The 19,338-nt window shown below is 35.7% G+C and overlaps 1 protein-coding gene across 1 annotated transcript in view; it reads left to right on the top strand.

Annotated features, from left to right (window-relative positions):
* Positions 1-19,338, top strand: part of DMD (dystrophin) — a 1,043,539-nt gene that overhangs the window by 757,882 nt on the left and 266,319 nt on the right. Inside the window, 1 exon segment of the mRNA XM_058043463.1 lies at positions 18,210-18,421. Coding sequence (XP_057899446.1) covers positions 18,210-18,421 — 212 coding nt within the window.

The following is a 19,338-nucleotide window of genomic DNA, read 5'->3' as shown; positions in this document are numbered from 1 at the left end:
TTTGAAAATTCCTTATTTTCCATCAGGCCTCATGTATGAATACATAAAGTTGGTAAGAAGTCAATATAGAAACACTGGGAGATAATAAATTTACACTCTTACAATCAGAAATACCAAAGCAATTAAAAAGACTATGTTAGGTCTTGCTAGATTCTGGAAATATAAGAAATTTTAAATAGCAAGCCTTCCTGCTGCTGTGTTCACACACATGCAAGAGGTAACAGTGCATAAACCTTCTGTGTTTTTACTTTGTTAATAATTTACATCCCAATTTTGCAATTTTTCTGGTTGTGTATGTGATCAAGGAGGTATGGAAATTCATATTTATAAAACAGTATGAATAAATAATCCCTGAGTGGCAAAGCAATCTCCCTTTCTAGATTATAAACCAAAGTAAAACATATTTCTTTAGCAATTTTGTGAAATTTATTGTACTATCAAAATATCACTTAAGAGGTTAATTAATTCTTATTACATTAAATTCATAAATATTTGCAATACATACAAGCATTATAATGAAGACTATTTTGATAAAGAATTATGCTTTGGGACTAAACGGTTCCTTTTGAATTTTTTTTGACAGTTTTAGAAAATAAGTTCACAAGTATATGAATAATTTATAGACAATGTCTTTAGAAGAGGTATTTTGGTTTTGTCGTTTGTTGTTTGTTTGTTTGTGGTTGATTTTTGTTGTTGGTTGGTTTTGATATTTTTGAAGAAAACCTATATGCTATAACTGGTAGTTAGGAGAGCTGCATTTGAGCTAAACTGGAGAGAGTCTGAATGTCTCTGTGTCACAACATAAAAATGCCTTTATTTAGTAGTTTGCTGTATTTGACAGTTTTACAGCAAAATCATCAACTTGTCATCACTTCCACAACAGAATATATAGAAATTCCACAGTGAATTACAACTGCACTGTTGTTCTCTACTTCTTAATAAAATAGCCATTTCCACTGTACTGCCATCCATGTGATTTTCTCTTAGAGCTATTGAATACAAATGATGAGTTTACTCCTTGAAATTCATACAATCTGGGATTTGCCATCCAGTAGTAAACCCCCTAGCTGCCAAGACCAAAAAAGAAAAGTGTAAGAGAAAACTGTATTTCTATACAATTTTCCAGTTATCTTGTTGGTATTTTTAAGCTGAATTACTGAATAAACCCCAGCTGTATGTTCTCTGAATTCCACATATTTGAAGAACATTTCAAGAATTTGAATTTCCTATGTCATATACATGCAGTTTATTAATTATCTTGATCTACCAGTTTAGAGCTGACAACTTGTTTTTCCCACAAGAACTTTATGCCATAGAAGCAATCAAGGGAGAAACAGTAGGTTTTTTTAACAAAATGTCAATAACAAGATAAAACTAGAGCTCTGAATGGGGTGGAATTATTCTGAGAAGCATATAGAATTTGAAACCTGTTCCTTGGTGCATGTTTGCTGCTGTAGACCTGTAAGAAAGTCATGGGACTATTAAGAAGGAGTAGGAAGTTATTTTGGAACACTAGGGAGAGTTGCCCTTTAAGAATGGGTGATAATATGCCCCATAACATCTGAATGATTGGAGAACTCCAGTTATATATAAAACTTCTCAGGCTATATATACTAGCATGTGCTTCAGTGGACAAAGGGCAAGATCTCAGCTGCCTGCTTCAGGTGTTGTAGCCCTCCTAAAAAGGCTTTGAGACTAGGGTGACTATTCTACACTTCTGGTTATATTCTTCAGCAGAAATGGTGCAGAGTTTTTGGTAGCCTCGGAGGTCATAAGTCTATTAGGTGATATCATTGCTGGTGGGCTTGCTCTCACATCTCAATGCTGTAAAGACTACAAAACTTCATGTTGTTGGTAATTGCTGTGGAACTGGCTAGTTCTAGGCCAGATATTTCTGAATAGGTAAGAACACAGATAAGAACAGAATAGATAATCATAACGCTGCAAGAAATCAGTCTGTGTTGGAAGACAGGCTCCCTGGATTGCTGTGATGTATAGAGGCACTTAATTATGTCCAAATTATGTCTTAGTAAAAGTTTGTCTTCTGTCGTACAAAAGCAGATGGTTGATCAACTCTCTCTTGAGAAAATTATGACCACAAAGTGAGTTCTTACCCAACTGTGAACATGTGAACAGTAAAGATAAAGTCCAGTGAGGAGTGTAAGGCTGTGCTACAGGAGGAGACCTTTCAGTAAAAGTTGTATTAAATGCTTTTCTTAAAAGCCTTTAAATAATTTTAGCTTGGCCCAAAAAAATGAAAATAAACAAACAAAAACCATGAACAAACCACCCAGAATAAGGACAGTGTGATTTGGTAGGGAGATGTTTCATGTTAACAGGCTGCACTTTGTTTATGATGTAGTCATGGGTACATGAAGTTAACTGGTTGAAAGACTTGGGATATACCCTCATCTGACAGAAGAACATTTTTAATGTTTAACATGAGGTTAAACATTATGGCTATGATTTGATACAGGAATGATTTGGTACAGCACTGGAGGGGAGCTGCTGTTTGAGGCTGCTTTGTATCTTGTGTTTAACCTTTGTCAAGATAATATTCTGCAATTCACTCTGCTGTTCTTCAAATGTTTGGAGACTGAGTTGATAAAATTGATTTTAAACATATAAATCTTCAGCCCTCCACCCCCAACCTTCAACCTATCCAGCCACCAATTAGTTGAAACTCTGGCCCAGAACCATGAGCAGACATGAAATGACAAAATCTTGTCAGCAGGAAAATCCTTTCCCCAGATACTGCAGTCTGTTCCCCTACTATGGTAAGTGCTGTTCACTTTTGTCAGGGTCATCTTTTCCTTCTTGTATGGTCCAGAGGAGTCATATTTTATCAGACTGGTTTCATATAACTACCTGCCTTTGTTCCCTGGAGTCTTTGTGAAAAATCTCCATTCATATACTCATTTAATGGAGATTTCTCTTTTTTCAGTTTAGCAAGAGTAGCACCTCAGTAGCTTCAGAAAGAAACAAATTTACTTGCAAAAGTGTTATAAGCAAAAATGTAAAGGGAAGATAAGAAACTGCCACACAGGATGACATGGCAGATCCTACTCATGTAGGTCTCTGAAATTGTTAGCATCATGTACTTCTGAAAAATGTTGAAGGATTCAATAGTATGCAAATCTGATATAAACTGAGATTGCTTCTCAGGATACAAAGTCTTTCACATCTAAATTAAAGTTAATTTTTTTTAAACATTTAATTGACGAAAACTGCCAAGAGTATGTGGTTCTTTGGGAAAGCAGTCACTGAGTTATTTTAGAGATTTCAACATATTTAACAGTATATAATATGAGGCTTCCTATTTACAGCGTTGCAGAAAAAAATCTGGTTTTGATTACATTTCAAAATTGAATTGATTCTCATTTTTGCAAATGTTAATTAACATTTATATAAAATATTTTAAAAATTGAAAATAATAAATGCTAAAGAGGTTTTACTACATCTTGTCAGAAGAAGTAGAAGAATGTTCCATTGACTTGTGTAGTGGCCAGATAATCAGAAAGGAATGTTTTCTCTTATTGAAACTGGAAAGACTCTGTCAGTTTGCAATGTTAAAAGGAGCAATGTCAATAATTGCCATCAGCACTGAAGATGCTGTGCTCTGGGAGCTCCCCATGCATGGTGACTTCTGTGAGTGAAGTCACAGGTGGAAAGTGATGAAGTGCTTCATCCTCGAAAGCAAAGTCAGGGAACAAGTATTCCTGCTTTCCTGTAGCTGGAACAGGGCCTGGCGCCCAAGTGCAAATATAGACATGTGGACCAGGGAATAATTTAGTTGGGATTGTAATTTTAATCAGTAAAAAAACCAGGCAAAGTAAGGATTAAAAAAAAATCCAGGATAACCTAAGAATCCGTTATATACACAGTGAAAAGTCAAGACCTTATTGGCAAGGTGGACTACCAAAACAAAGTAGGAATTGTCAATTCTTTTCCTGCAATATATGATTATATCCAAGCAACTCCTGTCATTCTTAGTTTTTCTTCACAGAGGAAGTTCCCTGCCAAACACTAAGCAGTTACTCCTAAGCCTCAGATCAGTTGTATGAAAGTATATGGAATTTTTTTGTTTTTGCCTTTAGATGTCAATGAATCACTAGAAGTTAGAATGACCTCAATTTAATTCCAGATCTGCTAGAGATACTTTTATATCTCTATAATTTCAGAAAATTCTTTTAATTTCATGTGTTCAAATTTTTGTCAAGTTAAGGTGAACTAACATCTCTTATCCCAGCCTTTCTCTGCCATACCTCTTCAGAAGACTAGATTTTTCTACCTGTTTTGTTTGAATCTAACAAACCTAAGTGTTTGCTGTTTTGGCCCCTGTTTTAAGGCACTACTGTGTTAGAAATAGTAGCTTGCACAGAACATTTTAAATTTAACTATAAGCAAACATGTAAACAGTAAAACTATCAATTTTATTTTTATCTTATTCATGATGATACAAACAGATGAGCTATGCTCGTGTAACAAGACATTAGTCAAAATGACAATAAATGGAAATAAAAATAAATTATTCAGAAATAAAGTTTTGAGAAGTTGTTCAAATTATTTGTTCACTGACAGATGGATGGGCAATATTTAATATCCACAGTTATTTTAAATACTGCATCAGAACAGTATATATTCATTTATACAAGACCATAATATTCTGCAGTAATTAAAGGGCAAACAGGAAACAGAGGTCCTGCTCAGCAGAGATTACAAGCTAAATTTAGATGCCATATAATCAGCCATATCAGGAAAATGCAGGTTTTGGTGTACACTGTGTCCCATCTCTTTTCCTAAAATGGATGAAATACACAAAGAACATATATTGGAACATGCAGTTCTCAGAAAACTTAGTTAAGCATCCTGGAGTATGTTTGGCCTAAGGATTTTCATTTGGCTATCCTCGATACAAATTTATCATAATTTTAGTTTGGCTTGAGTCAAGAATAAACTGCAGACAAAACCAGTGTTTTACACAGCCCCAAAGCTCCTTTGCAAGTCCAACCTGAGTAAATACTGGCTTAGTGTGTGTGAGACAGGTCCTAAGACTTTGGTGAGTGGTTGCACCAGCTGGCGATTTGATTCTGTTATGTATGCAAACCATCACTATGGTTGCTTATGAAATGCTGTAGATAATCCCAAGAATTTAATTATATTACTGGCTTCAGGACCAAATGGTGACTCTGAGGCTTTTCAGTCTGTGTTTGGTGGATAACAGTGTTTCAGCCTTTATCATACCAAAAAGGAGGGGCAAGGAGAAAAAAACAAAACAGTTCTGGAGATTTGCTGCTTCTATTTCATCTTTCTTATCAGCAAGTCTATTCCATGGCAGGTGAGAGAATGACTCGACAGAGGACAATCCCTGGTTGAGTAACAGCAAGGAGGGTGGATAATGAGTACTCTGATATGTGGTGAGAAAGTGGTGGCATTTGGGCTTGGTGAAACTGAGAGCTTAAAAGGGAATATTTAGGAAAAAGATCTATTTTGTTATATTTTAATTTGATGGGAGCTTGTGTACAGTCGAGCGAACGCCTATGCTATGGAAATTTTTGCTGGAAGTGTCAGACTGTGTTTATGTCTGCTTCACCATCTTAAGTTTAGAAATGAGTGCTGGATTTCAGAGCAAGGGATGTAATAATTTTGCAGAATATTCATTACAGTCTCTCTGAATTCCTGTACTTTTGACACTTGGCACTCTTCACAGCAGCATAATATTAGGATGGCAAAAGTAATGGTTTCATCTGTTTGTTGGATCATTTTCTTTGCTCCATTCTATGTAGTTTCCTGAAAATGCAGAATAGAACAGAACAGACTATTTCAGTTGGAAAGGACCTATAGTGACCATCCAGCCCTTCTGCTTGACCACTTCAGAGCTGATCAAATCTTAAAGCACATTTTAAGGGTATTTTCCAGATGCTCGCAGACAAGGGGCATTCACCAGCTCTTCAGGAAGCCTCTCACTATCTATTCTTCCTCTCAGTAAACAAATGCTTTCTAATGTCCAATCCAGACCTGTGCAGTGTGTTGGGTTCCAAATTTGCTGAGTTTGAGCCATATCAGAATAGTGACTTTGAAGTGTTTATCTAAAGTGGATTAAGCTCAGCCCACAGAGTGTCTCACCGATGTTTTGATCTCTGTTGGAGTACCATAGAGAACATAAACAAAGTGCTGATGTCTGATTAAAAGAAAACAAAACACTCCAGAACAAACACAACACCTCAGAAAAAAGAAACTAAATAGTTAAAGGCAAGTTATTATGTCTTTTCTCAAGATTGATGTAATTGATACTTTTTTCCCCTTTATTAGTTAAAATATTACACAAAGATTACAGATATTATACATTTTTGATTTTTTTTTACAACTCTTTATGGATCTATTTAGTTATTAAGGAACAAATAAGTGTAGTATCATACCAGGCTCCATAGATTAAGACCCAGTTTATGTGACCTTGAGAACTAGTTCTTTAAATTCAGAATAGGAAAATAAAAAATGTTACCTGTTTTTTTTTTCTGGCACACTCCTATGCTTGCAGAGTTGTGCTCCTTTTGAGTTCATTTTTATGATGGGGCCCTCATTTCCTAATCAACAATTAATTAAAAAAATAGGGGCATTGTAATTGACAGAGAATGCTCAAAATATTTGAATGTCATGGAATTTTCAGAAGAAATATCTCTTTCTCCTGCTGTGTATGTTACTTCCTTAGTTGACTCTGTTGGATATTTACTTTGAAGTGCATTGGCCATTTTAAGTGTGAAATTTAACTACTTGTCTGCTTTATACTTTAACAAAGTTGAAATTAAGAATTTCAAGTGTTAGGAAGCTGAGATTGGCTTTCTTTGCATAAAGTAAATTATGGATTAACCAGTATCAGACTGACAGCACTTTGTGGAGTACTTAAAAAATTGGTGTAATTGTGGGAGGGAAGAGAGAATGGGACAGTTCCAAGAACTGTGGAAATGTCAATCTGAAGAAAAAGCAGGGGCCCAAGCAGTCTTTGGAAATAGTTCAAAATTGGTACAATTTATCTAAAAGACTGTGATTGTAAATCCAAAGGGAAAAAAAAAAAAACTGTAGATTTTTTAAAATTTTCAGTCTTTTGATATCTCACGTTTTTCTTCTCTCAAGAAGATTATTGTAAGAGAATTCTTTACCCAAATCACCAGGACAATTAATAATCTATTGTGTAAACTTGGATTTTCTTTTGAGTCTATAAGTTTCTGTCTGTGCTGGAATTTATAGTCAGCTGTCCCTGAAAATATATCATGGGTGAAGCTGTATATCTGGTATTTCACTGCACCATTAAGGGCTGCATCCAGCTGTGGGGTCCCAGTTCAAGACACATGGACTTGTTGAAGCAGGTGCAGAGGAGGCTGTGAGGGCTGGAGCACCTCTCTAGGAAAACAGTCTGAGAGCTGGGGTTGGTCATCCTGGAGAAGAGAAGGCTCCTGGGACACCTCACTGCCGCCTTTGGTTCTGGAGATGGACTTTGTGTAAGGGCAGTAGTGATAATAATAATAATTATTGAGCATTGAGAAGGGCTTTAAACTGAAAGAGGGCAGGTTTAGATTGAATATTAGGAAGAAATTCTTTACTGTGAGGGAGGTGGGGCAGTGGAACTGGTTGTCCAGAGAAATTACAGATTTCTGCCCCATTCCTGGTAGTGTTCAAGGCTAGACTGGGTGGGTCTTTGAGCAATCTGGAAGGTTCCCTGCCCATAACAGGGGATTGGAGCTAGGTGATCTTTAAAGGTCTTCGCCAACTCAGACCATTCTGAATCTGTGATTGAAAAACTGGTAATTTGTAAATAAAATAAATTTATAGTTTTCAGTTTCTCTCGTGAAATAAAGAAATTGTTTACTCAGTTCAGATGTACTGTTAGCTCAGTACAAAATACCTGAAATTTATGCTTGAAGCTGAATATAGAAATATTTTCAAAGTGCTATTATTTCTTCCCTTTCAAATAAGTTCTTGCTCATTTGGAAGTTTTCTTTTCTTTGAAAGGAAATATAAAAGTCAAAGCTGGTGTGTTTTTGATTTGGCACACTGTTTTTTTCCTCCTGATGTAAGCATGACTTTTTTTCGATACTGAGCTAAGCTCAGTGCCATTACCTGCACCCAGTTTTCTGTCACTGTTGTGTAGTAGTGGAGCTCTGGAGTTGTCTCCCAGTTGACCCTGGTGAGAGTTGTGTTCTGTGGAGGTGGAGTGATTTGGTAGTGTCAGAAGAGGCACAGGAGAAGATCCACGATAGTCTGTGCTTTTTTGGGGGTTTTTTGGTGGAAAAAAATAGAAATATAAACAGTCTGCAAAACTTTGCTTCAGTATCTTGGAGCCTGATAGCTGAATTATTATGTCAATTTTAATTTGCTATTTTCATCCTCTAACATCTCCCAAAGTCTTGCTCCTACACTTAGAGTTGGATCTCTTAAATCAAAGCCAAAGCAAATCAGTGCACAGAATAACAAATGCAGATATATTTGGAAAGCAAGTCTCAGCCCAAACTCAGTGGGAGGTAGTAGGCTGATGACATTAGGAATATGCAGTGTAAATATGAATGTATGATAGCTACACAAAGTTATGTGGTACTAAGAATTCACAATTTCACTGCCTATATGCCTCATTAGGTAGGTAATGAATTTCACACATTTCAGGACTTAAACTACCCAACCTACCATTATGGTTTTGCATCAGTAAGTTTAGGAAAGCACTAGTATATGAAAGCTGATGTACTTTAATAATGCTAATAGCATTCTTGATTATGTTCAGAGAAAGTAAAATACAATATCACTAATTTAATATCCCATTTTAAATACAGGCACAGACATTTCTTCTGAAATAAATATTTTGTAGACAGGTTGATTATTACAAAAGCAATCATCCATGAACACAAATTAGATACATAACCACAAATTATTTTCCTTTTAATATCTTGAGTAACCAATATCCTAGAAAAAAACCCAAACAAACAGACATTTGGGCAAAGATAAATACTAAAGTACTTAGTTGCCTCTAATTATAACTTGCAATGAAAGAAAAAATACAGAAATTAATTCTTTTTTCCTATTCATTTCTTTGAAAACTTTTCGAAACATTTTAAACAGAAACAATTTGATTACCTAATATTCACTCATCTAGATTAATCTACTAATCAGAATCTACTAATCAGATTAGTATTAATCCTTTGGCTTTAGTTTGGGTACTTCCCATCAGTCTAAGTATCATTTCTAAATCTAATGTAAGTCTTCATATTATGAATATTTAAGAAAGCTAAATCCAATAATGCAGTACATATTTTCTACATGCAACAAAGGAAAGAGAATAAATCAAACATTTTGAAAGATTATTAAATCATTGTAGCAAGGAAACTCTGGTTTTTTTCAGTTAATACAATGTCACAGTGAAGTTATATTTTTATATCATCCAAAGGTGAGAGCTCCTGTAGAAAAAGATAATTTAGTTAACTTCTAAGGGCATGTCATATGCATCCTGCTTCTGGGGTTGTGGAAGAATCACTGATGACTCTGCCAGAGTAGTGGGATTTTAATTTTGTCAATCTATATCTCCATGAATGTCCTGCTCTTAAGGATCTGGTGGCAGCAGAGATTATGATGAAAAGATCATTCTCCAATCTGTCCATCTACCTTGTCAATACTTTGTGTATATACAAGTACATATATTTGGTTTTGTTGGTTTCAAGCAAAACTACATTTTGATTTGTTACCTATTTGATACTAAATCCTAAAGAATCCTACATCTCTTTAGGGTAAGTGTTGATTTCTCACATCAGATTTTTACAGACTGTATGACATTTTAAAATGCAAAGCAAATGGGCTTCCACATTGTGCATCTCATGATCTGTTCCTTTTCTCATTTAGCGAAAAAATTATCATGAAGGCTTCATTTGAGAGGTGATAAATGTTATATACATGAATACTTCTGTAAAAAGTTGAGAAACTGGTGAATGCTATCTGAGGGACCTGTTTTCCAAATTGCAAACTCTTGCATGCCCTTCTCTGTGATCAGTCATGGAAGTTACTTCTTGCTTGGTGTAAGAAAATAATTTCTTTAGAAATGCTACCAGTTTAGGCTGGTCTCTAACTCCCACTCTCTATAGCAAGGTATAAAGCATACTTAACAGTCTTGAAGAATTATTCACTTGGTGCTTAGCAGAAACCACTTGACAGTTTTCAGTTCAGTCTGTTTGATCTGACACTTCCAAAGGAACAGAGTGACCTTCATTAGTTTGAACATGTGGAAGTGTTTTTTAGATAAAAGAAAATAAGCTCTGCCCTAGTGAAACAAAACAAAATTACATCAGACTTGTAATAGTTGGAAATAATTACCCCCCAAAAGTATCAAACTACAAAATAAGATTATGAGTCCGTGTGTTTAAAAAAAAACCCTAACACATCTAAATCTGTTGAAATCTCTCATTGCCTGTCCTTCTAAAGCTCTGAGAGGGCAGGGGAAGTAATGTTCTTTCCCTCTGGACTTTCTTGCCTTGGTGTGTCAGGTGCATTTTCATTGCTCTTCATGACCCCCAAAAGACAGCTAAAGGGTCTGAGTGCTTCTTCTTCCTGGTTTCCTTTGCAATATCTTTTGTTTGTTCATAGAAACTCTAATATTGCACAATAGTATAGATTGCAGTTTATTCCTTTTTCCCAGGTATTATTTATTCACTTGTTTAAATGCAGCTTAATTTGAATATATACTTTCTCTTTTGCCTAATTTTCAGTATAAATAGGCTTTTAAAAAATCTGTAATTATGTATTATGATACTTTATGATAAGGACTAATATTTCTATAAATACCTTAATATATTAATGGTGCATAAAAGCTACATCTGACATCTTACTGGCAAAAATGGCAGATTTCACATTGGGGCCAATATCCTATGTTGCCACCCCCCTGTTTGGGGTTTATTGGCTAAATCCTCTCATCCCTTTATTGACCACTTATGCATAAAATATCCTATATGACAAATTATTAATGATTTTCCATATGTATGTTAAACTTTTGCCATAAATTTTAAGGTCATTGTTTAAGAAGTATGACTTTTATAAGCCATTGGAAAAGGTCAAGAGAAATGTTTCTCTCCAAGGAAAGAAGAAGGACAGCTGAAGCATAAATCAGCACCTGAGCAGGCTGGCTCCAGCTGTTCTCTGCTGGCTGCTGTGTCCTGTCCAGATCCAGAATGACACAGGCAGCAACTGAGGGGAAAACTGTCCCTGTAAGTCCCTAAGTACTTCAGCAATTAAAAAAGAAATGTTTTAAACTTATCCTCACTTGACTCTGCATCTACCATCCAAATGTTCTCCCTAGGCCGGTCTTGCACAGATTCAGATTGTTCTTAAGAACAGAAACAGCATCCTTTTGTCAAGGGATGTTGTATGATGGGCTTTATCAAAGTGATTCCTCTTTGAAAAATAAGACTCAAGTCAGACACCTCCTGTTCTGGAAGGCAGGAGAACAGAAAATAGAGCACTCACAGCAAGAAATAATTGACAAATGGAGAATTTTAAATAAAGCCTTTCCTGTTTAAAAATAAGTTTCACTTATTTTCTTAGAACAGCACAATAATACAATGAAAGGAAATACAAGATAAGACAAAATTTAAGTCATATTTTAGCTGTGATTCCACTTGTGTTGTTTACAGAAAACTGCGAAAAACTGAAAAAAATTAGAAAGTCTTACATTTAGTGCATGAATGCATTCTTTCAGAATGATCTTACAACCCTATAAAAACATTATTTTTTTCCATCACAACTTGTTTATCTCTATTATGTGGAAGATTATATTGATTAGTGGAAGAAAGAGAACACTGTAAAAAAGGGGTAGCAACTTAGAATATTTCTGTTTAGATCCATATTTTCTATTTTTTCCATCATGCCTCTCATAAAATCTGCTCACTTAAAACTCTGTGGACTGGAAAAAATGGAGTGTTTTACAGCTGCAAAAGTATAACCAAACTGAATTTAATATAGATAAATGCATAGATAAGTAAAAAGCAAATGAAGTAAAATGAAATGCATAACAATTAACTCTCCAGAACATTCAAAAGAAAATATAATGTTGGGCTGCAATTTAAGAAAAAAATTATTCCAAGCTGAAAATCAGTGCATCAGCATCTTTGATAACATGGATTAATACTGGCTATAACTGTTTTGCTGTTCTCCACTTACATTTTGCAGCAGATCAGATTGTATTAGTTCCTTTAGTCTTCAAATCTATGAAAATAGACTGAAAAAGCTGTTTTTATAGGAAAATGTCAATATATGGACAATAATGCTTTTGAGAAGTGTCCTACAGTGCAAAAATAGTGTAGTTTGTTTAAATTTTTTGGACAAGGAAAGTAGAGGGTTTCTACCTCACAGATTCTGTTGCTGTTCACAAACTTATTCACTTCCTTGGAAGGTCTACTAGATTCAATGGACTTAAAAAACTGGCATGGAATTAATACTTTTTTCATCTTTACATAGAATAAATATGGAATATCTGTGTTCTAGTAGTATGAGCATCATTTCTCCTGTGACTGATAGCTTCTTCTCAGACTCCTTTTCTGTTGTTTCCTTTTTGGTTCTATTATAAACAGCAGAGAGTAAATTCTCTTATTGAAGCTATATGTGTCAATAAGATATATTGATAAAATGGCATGAACATTTAGAATCACACAGGAATACAGAATCACAGAAATTCTAGGCTGGAAGAGACCTGTAAGATCATCAAGTCCAACCCATGTTCTAACAGTTCAACTAGATCATGGCAGCAAGTGCCACATCCAGTCTTTTTTTGAACTCTTCGAGGGATGATGACTCCACCACCTCCCTGGGTAGATGATTCCAGTATCTGACCACTCTTTCTGTAAAATACTTCCTTCTTAATTCTAGCTTGCATCTCCCTTGACGCAGCTTGAGACTGTGTCCTCTTGTTCTATCTATTTACCAAAGAAATTTTTTTTTGTTTCCCTATAATGAGTAATGTATGAAAAAAACTATCAAAATTTTTGCTAATAAATAAAACTGAATTTTAAGGACACTGTCTCCTTCACGCTCCTTCACTAAGTGCATTCTTTCCTTGGTATATGAAATTAATGATAACAAGATTGAAGAATACCTATCTTGTGTGTGATTACTTTAGATGCTGCTTTCTGCTTTGTTGTTGCTTAGAGTAATTCAGTTCAGCAGAATTTCTTTTGTCCATTTTAGTATATAATCACTATTGATCAGCAAGGAAATAGTAGGGGTAGAAAAAAAGAAATTGAATAGCAACCTTGAAATTGCATACTGTCAGAATCTCACCATGCCCTAAGATAGTTCAGTGTTGGACTGGGAGTGGTTGGAGCCATGCTGGGACACCTTCCAGTAAGCAAGCACAAAAGTTGTGTAGGTGAAGTACAATGAGGACTTCTGCTGGAGCACTGTGGTTGGGAAATGGATGGGGATTGGTTTTCACTTCAGGAAATAACCTCTTGTATATACTTTGTCTTTCCAACACTCAGTTTAGATTTGTCAAATATTTTTGTGGCTTTATAGTCATGTAAAACTAATTACTAGTCATGCATGTGGCTACATGCATTAATAAAATATTTCTTTTCATTAAGGCTGTAAAGAAAATTCTGTCTTGATTTTTCCAGATTGCCCCTTTACAATCAATAAAAATCTTCTTGAATGTTTAATACTGATTATTACAATAAAGACATTGTACTGTTGTCAAATTTAGGGCAAGGAAGGAAAGGAAGAAAATAGGATAGAACAAGGACGTGCCAAACTAAAAAATAAGACACTGGGCTTTGAAATGTAGAAGGTACAGGACTTAGCTGTAATGAAAAATGTAAACTGAGGTGCTTCAGGAACTACTCAACTATGGGGGAAAAACTGCTTTAGTCGCTGTTGCTAATTACTTAAAATTCCTATGCTTCAGTAATCTCAATAGTACACATGGAGCCGTGTTTGTTGTGTCTATCTAGGTGTTTCCAGTCACAATATGTTGAGCAATGACGTGTAAAACATAAAGATCAGAGTCTCATTTCAATAATATGCTATCAAAAAGGAGAGTCCAGTAACAACTGTTACATTACTGTTTTCTTGCAAAACTTACTTTTTTTTGTCATAATTAATGTTCTTACTTAACTTTCAGATTCTTTTTTCATCTTTGCAATAGCTTTTGGTCCACTTTTGTTTTATATATATATTTTAAATTACTGAATATTATTTATTGAGGGCCTTAAATTTAAGGTAGGAAAAAGTGATAATATTTTTTCTTTAGTTCTCCAAAACTTGTGCAATTTCATTTTTCTGGAATAATTACTTCATATGCCATTGGTTCTTCTATTTTTCTGGGTTTGGAACCTAACTTCTTATTTCTAGGTCTGTCTTTCTCATTCCAGGTAAGGGTGATAAAACTTTGAGAGAAATTGATTTTCTCTATGCTGAACCCATTAGTCCCAGGCAGCCACTCACTTGCTACCCCAGCATCAGAATCATGGAGAGAATCAGAAGGGTCAAAGCTGGAAAACTTTGAGATAAAGACATTTTAATTGGGAAAGCAAAATCCATGCACACAAGCAAAGCAAAACAAGGAATTAATTCAGTGCTTCCCATGGCTGGGCAGGTGTTCAGCCATCCCAGGAGAGCAGGGCCCCATCACAGGTAATGGTGCCTGGGGAAGACAAACCCCATCACTCCAAACATCCTCCCCTTGCTCCTTCTTCCCCCCATTTTATACACTGATCCATGATGTCCCAGGGTCTGGGATATCCCTGTGGTCAGCTGGGGTCCCCTGTCCCAGCTCTGTCTCCTCCCAACCACACCAGTCTCCTCACCAGTGTGGCTGCAGGAGAAGCAGAAAAGGCTTTGGCTCTGTGTAAGCCCTGCTCAGCAATAACGAAAACATCTCTGCATGATCAGCCCTGTGTTCAGCACAAATCCAAACCACAGCCCCATATTAATCACTGGAAAGAGATGTAACTACCCCAGCTAAACCCAGCCCAGTCCTGTATATACACATGTGGACCTTAAGGATTTTATAAAGTCTTGACAGCAGAAATAGCCCTTCTAAGGGCTGTGGTCAGAGTGTTGGCCTGAAAGAACTTTGGACTGAGATTTCTCACTGCTGTCATATCAAACATGCTTAAATATATTAATAAACCTATTCCCTAAGTTTATTAATATATTTATTAATATATTATATAATCCCTAGTACCTAGTCAGGAAAAGCCTTTAAATGTTCCGGCATCCTTGCTCAAAGTATCTATGATGTTCACAATTTATAAGTTGTCTACTACTGTCCAACATGATTTAATAACAATTCTCTGACCCTTCTCATCTGCAGTCAGTAACTCACTAGCTGCAGGTAAAAGGGTTCACGGGTTCATGGGTTCCTGGGCTCAGTTTTAACACAATAAGCACTCAAATTACATTTTCTAACTTTTTTGTTTAGCATAAATCTAAGTGGCATACATCATCTTTCATTCTAAAGAATGAAGATGAACAAAATACATCCTTAAGAGACATAGATTTACACTGTAGTTTTCATTTTGGAGGTGAACGTCTTATTTTAAGTTTTAGAGCCTTGTGGTTTTTGTTATTCAAAAGTTGATCAAATGGGAGCATCATTTAGAACTTGCAAATATAAAGTAAAGAAGGGATTTTTACATTGCATTAAATTAAATAATATTGTCATAGTTATAAAAGCCTCTCTAATAAATTATTTATACATATTTTATCCTAAACAGTACTTCTCTTTTTGGTATACTTTACCTTAGGAAAGCCAGATTAATTATGATATCATTGTGTGTTTAACCACAAGTGTAGTACTTGTTTAATTGGATTTGGTCATTCACTAGTGCAAAGAAACAACATTTATTCTTTGGGCTTTTTTCTTTTGTTTTGTTTAGATTACCTACTAACTTCCTGAACTCTTCAATTCCAGTCTGTAATAAAGCAAAAGTAAATATATATATATGTCCATATGTATACATAAAAAAAATTATAGAGGGAGCTAAGCCAAGTATTTTCACAGGGAAACGGGAAACGTTTTTCATAGATTTGGAGCTTGTGCACTCATAGTCACTTGTGTACATGGGCTCCTGGGATATCCTGAATGCAATTTTCATTATGCAGCTTCATTGTCCTCTTGGGTGGGAGAATTGGTCATCATGGAATCCCAGGACTGTGGTATCTGATGAGAAACTCAGTCTTGCTGCAAAAAGCACAGTATCTTACTTACATACTAACCTCATGAGACATTATGGAAGCAATGCATCTATAAATATTTTGATTTTAGGTGATAACAAATATCAGCTTTGCTTATTAAAAGCAACTCTTATGAAAAATTGATATAACTGTAGATCCAGCTTTCCTTTGAAGCAGAAGATTTTCATTAATTTCTTAATCATCTCACCCCCGCCAAAAAAAAAAAAAAAAAAAAAAAAAAAACACAAAAAAGCCCCCCAAACTACCCACACCAACAAGAAAACTTGTAATAAAACAAAAATGGGTAAGATTTTTGTAGTTTGTGTTTTCCTTTTCATGGGCAGCTGACACAAACAAGCTGTTGTACTTCTGTCTGCAATGTACCAAAATCTCCTGTTTTGCAGGAATCAGAACATATGAATGTCTCAGACAAAGAGGGAAAGGAATGATTTGCAAGAAACAGGTGGCAGCTGCTGCCAGTGAGTCTGTGGAAGGTGTTTGGGCAGTATTTGTCCCTAAGCCTCCAGCACAGCCCTTGAGCCTTGTGCTGTAGCCAGAGCAGGGAGATTTTGCTCAAGCAGCTCACTTCTGTTATTCCCCCCTTCTGGAGTCTACAGGCTCTTTTGTTTCAAGTGTACTCTAAAGCTTACAGCAGAAATCCTCACCCAGAGAGGGCACAGAAATGAGTTGTTTTTGACATGAGTGTACAGCTTCCTAAAATGAGGAGTTAAATTTTCTTCAGATTAAATTTAAGCATTTGTGCCTTAGGCGACCCTTGCTGTGTTCTCATGGTGCTTTATGTGCTCCAGTTCTGTTTCTTCAGTTCCTTTTGCTTTTCCTTTCACTTAAAAATGCTGCTATGTGTGCTTACTCAGTTCTTCTACCCAGACTTCAGCAGAGAATGCTGAAAGGTTTTCTTCTCTCTCTTGCTGATCTATGGAAGGATCTTTATCCTTTCTTCTGGAAGAAGGAAAAGCACTGATAGGTAGAAATCTCTTTTCCCTGCTGGAGCATTTCTCATCCAGGCCTTTGGGCTGCACCACTATGGAATCAGCCTTGCAGTGAGAGATGCAGTGTTGGAACAACCAGTCAATGAAAATTTCAACTGCTATCTGGTTACTCTAGGAATCTCAGTTCCCTTCCCTAGAAGGACTGTGAATTTGAAATGCAGTGAAGAAATGTTCAAGAAAATACTGAGAACATATTTTTGTGCTGACTAAGCTCTGGGAACTATATGTGTGTGTATATATATATATACACATATGTGAATGAAATGCTTATTCCTTCATGCAATGCACATATTTTACTGTTTGTGGAGTTTGGGTTTTTTGCTTGTATTGTGTCAAGCTTCACCTGCTTGGACAACTCTGTCTATTGGTGTTTTCATGCTACTCTGGATGAGCCTGGTGCAGGATGCTAGCCAATGCTTATCAGTGATCTTAGTGATTATTAAGTTTCCAGAAATCACTTTTCTTTCAAACAGTGGATAAAGCTCATTGTTATTTTATATTTACCATGATCATATGAGCAAGTTGTTTAGCCTTTGCAGTTTGCTAATATTTGCCTTAATGAAATAAGAAAGTACAGCCATTAATTATATTTTGCAATAAATATTTAACTAATATTACTCTAGTCCCTAAAGGACTTGTTCTTCAGCAAATCCATCTTTTGTGAAGAATGAAGGATTATTGCAACCTTTTTTCTCAATTGTGGTCCTATTACATAAGGGTTTTTGAGGCATGAACCTGTCATTCTTTGCTGCATATGCATTAAAACATGCTGTGTGTCATAATGCCTTACTGTGTGACCCAGAACAGCTTATGTGGTTTTTTTTTAACTAAACTTCTATTCAATTGCAGTTTAAAGTACAGTAGCTTCCTGATATGTTCAGTTTCTAGAAATATTTTAATATCATTTTTCGTCCCCTTAAAAAATAAAATTAAAAAAAAAGAAGAAGTAAAGAAAAAACTTTTAAGTGATTCAGCTTTTGTTTTTTCTTTGTGTTTCACCAGTTGATAAGATACAGAGCCAGTGGGATGAAGTGCATGGATACCTCCAAAACCGGAGACAGCAGCTACAAGAGATGCTGAAGGATTCAACACAGTGGCTGGAAGCTAAACAAGAAGCTGAGCAGGTTCTTGAGCAAGCAAAAGCTAAGCTTGAGTCATGGAAAGAAATTTCCTACACGGTGGATGCTTTGAAAAAGCAGAACACAGAACTTAAGGTCACTACTGATTATTAAAATATTTCTATTAGGGTTAATGAAGTCGTTAAAGAAAATGTCCTCTGTCGTCCTCTGACTGTGCACAGTGTACATTGCAAAAAGTCTTCCACAGCAAATTAGAAAGAAATTGACATGCAAAGTCTAAAATATGTGTAGCATATTCCTTGAATATTAAATTGGTCTTAACTTAAAAGTCATAACAAATAGCTGGCTGATCTCACAGGAGGAATACCTACCTGTTTAGCACAAGTATTTCACATCTGTTCAGCAGCCTCAGAGCACTGGTACTGCAGTCTGGGAAATTCTGCAGTATTGATATGGCTGTCCATGGCTGTCTGCACTGCTAATGAAGCTGTATAGGTTTTCTGGAAGTAGCTGAGAAAGCAGGGAAAAAACCCAGCTATAGCAAACTAAATGGGTGCTTTTGGAAACCAAATCATTTTAGATTTGCCACAAGATAATCTCACCAACTTCAACCTTGACTGGGTTATTAACTGAAAAAATAAAACCTGAAATGGCTGCTTTTGGGATTTTAGCACACATGTCGCCACATTATGGTGCTTAAATGTGTTAACTTACATAGCTGAGCTGTACCTCAGGTAGAAAATATTCTGTTGCATCAGTTTTGAAGTTTCTTGTAATAGGAACAGTCATACTTTGGTGACATTCTTCATGAATGAATTTTGAGAACAGCTGTTTAAGATTAATAGTATCTCATTTTCTAAATGAGGAAAACCAAGGTTGAAATCAACTAATTGATCAGCCTTTTAAGGTGACTCCTGTCTCTATGCAAAAAGAGTTTCTCAAGAATTTTGTGATATAGTCTCCTTTCCTGCCACCAGATTTTTATAGGTTTTTTTAAAACTCCTGCCATTCCAGTTTTGGTAAATGTTTGCGTACTTACAGCAGTCCTATTT

Source organism: Melospiza georgiana, chromosome 2 (genome assembly GCF_028018845.1).
Source record: "Melospiza georgiana isolate bMelGeo1 chromosome 2, bMelGeo1.pri, whole genome shotgun sequence".
Taxonomy (NCBI): domain Eukaryota; kingdom Metazoa; phylum Chordata; class Aves; order Passeriformes; family Passerellidae; genus Melospiza; species Melospiza georgiana.
This window is presented reverse-complemented; position numbering and strand designations above follow the sequence as displayed.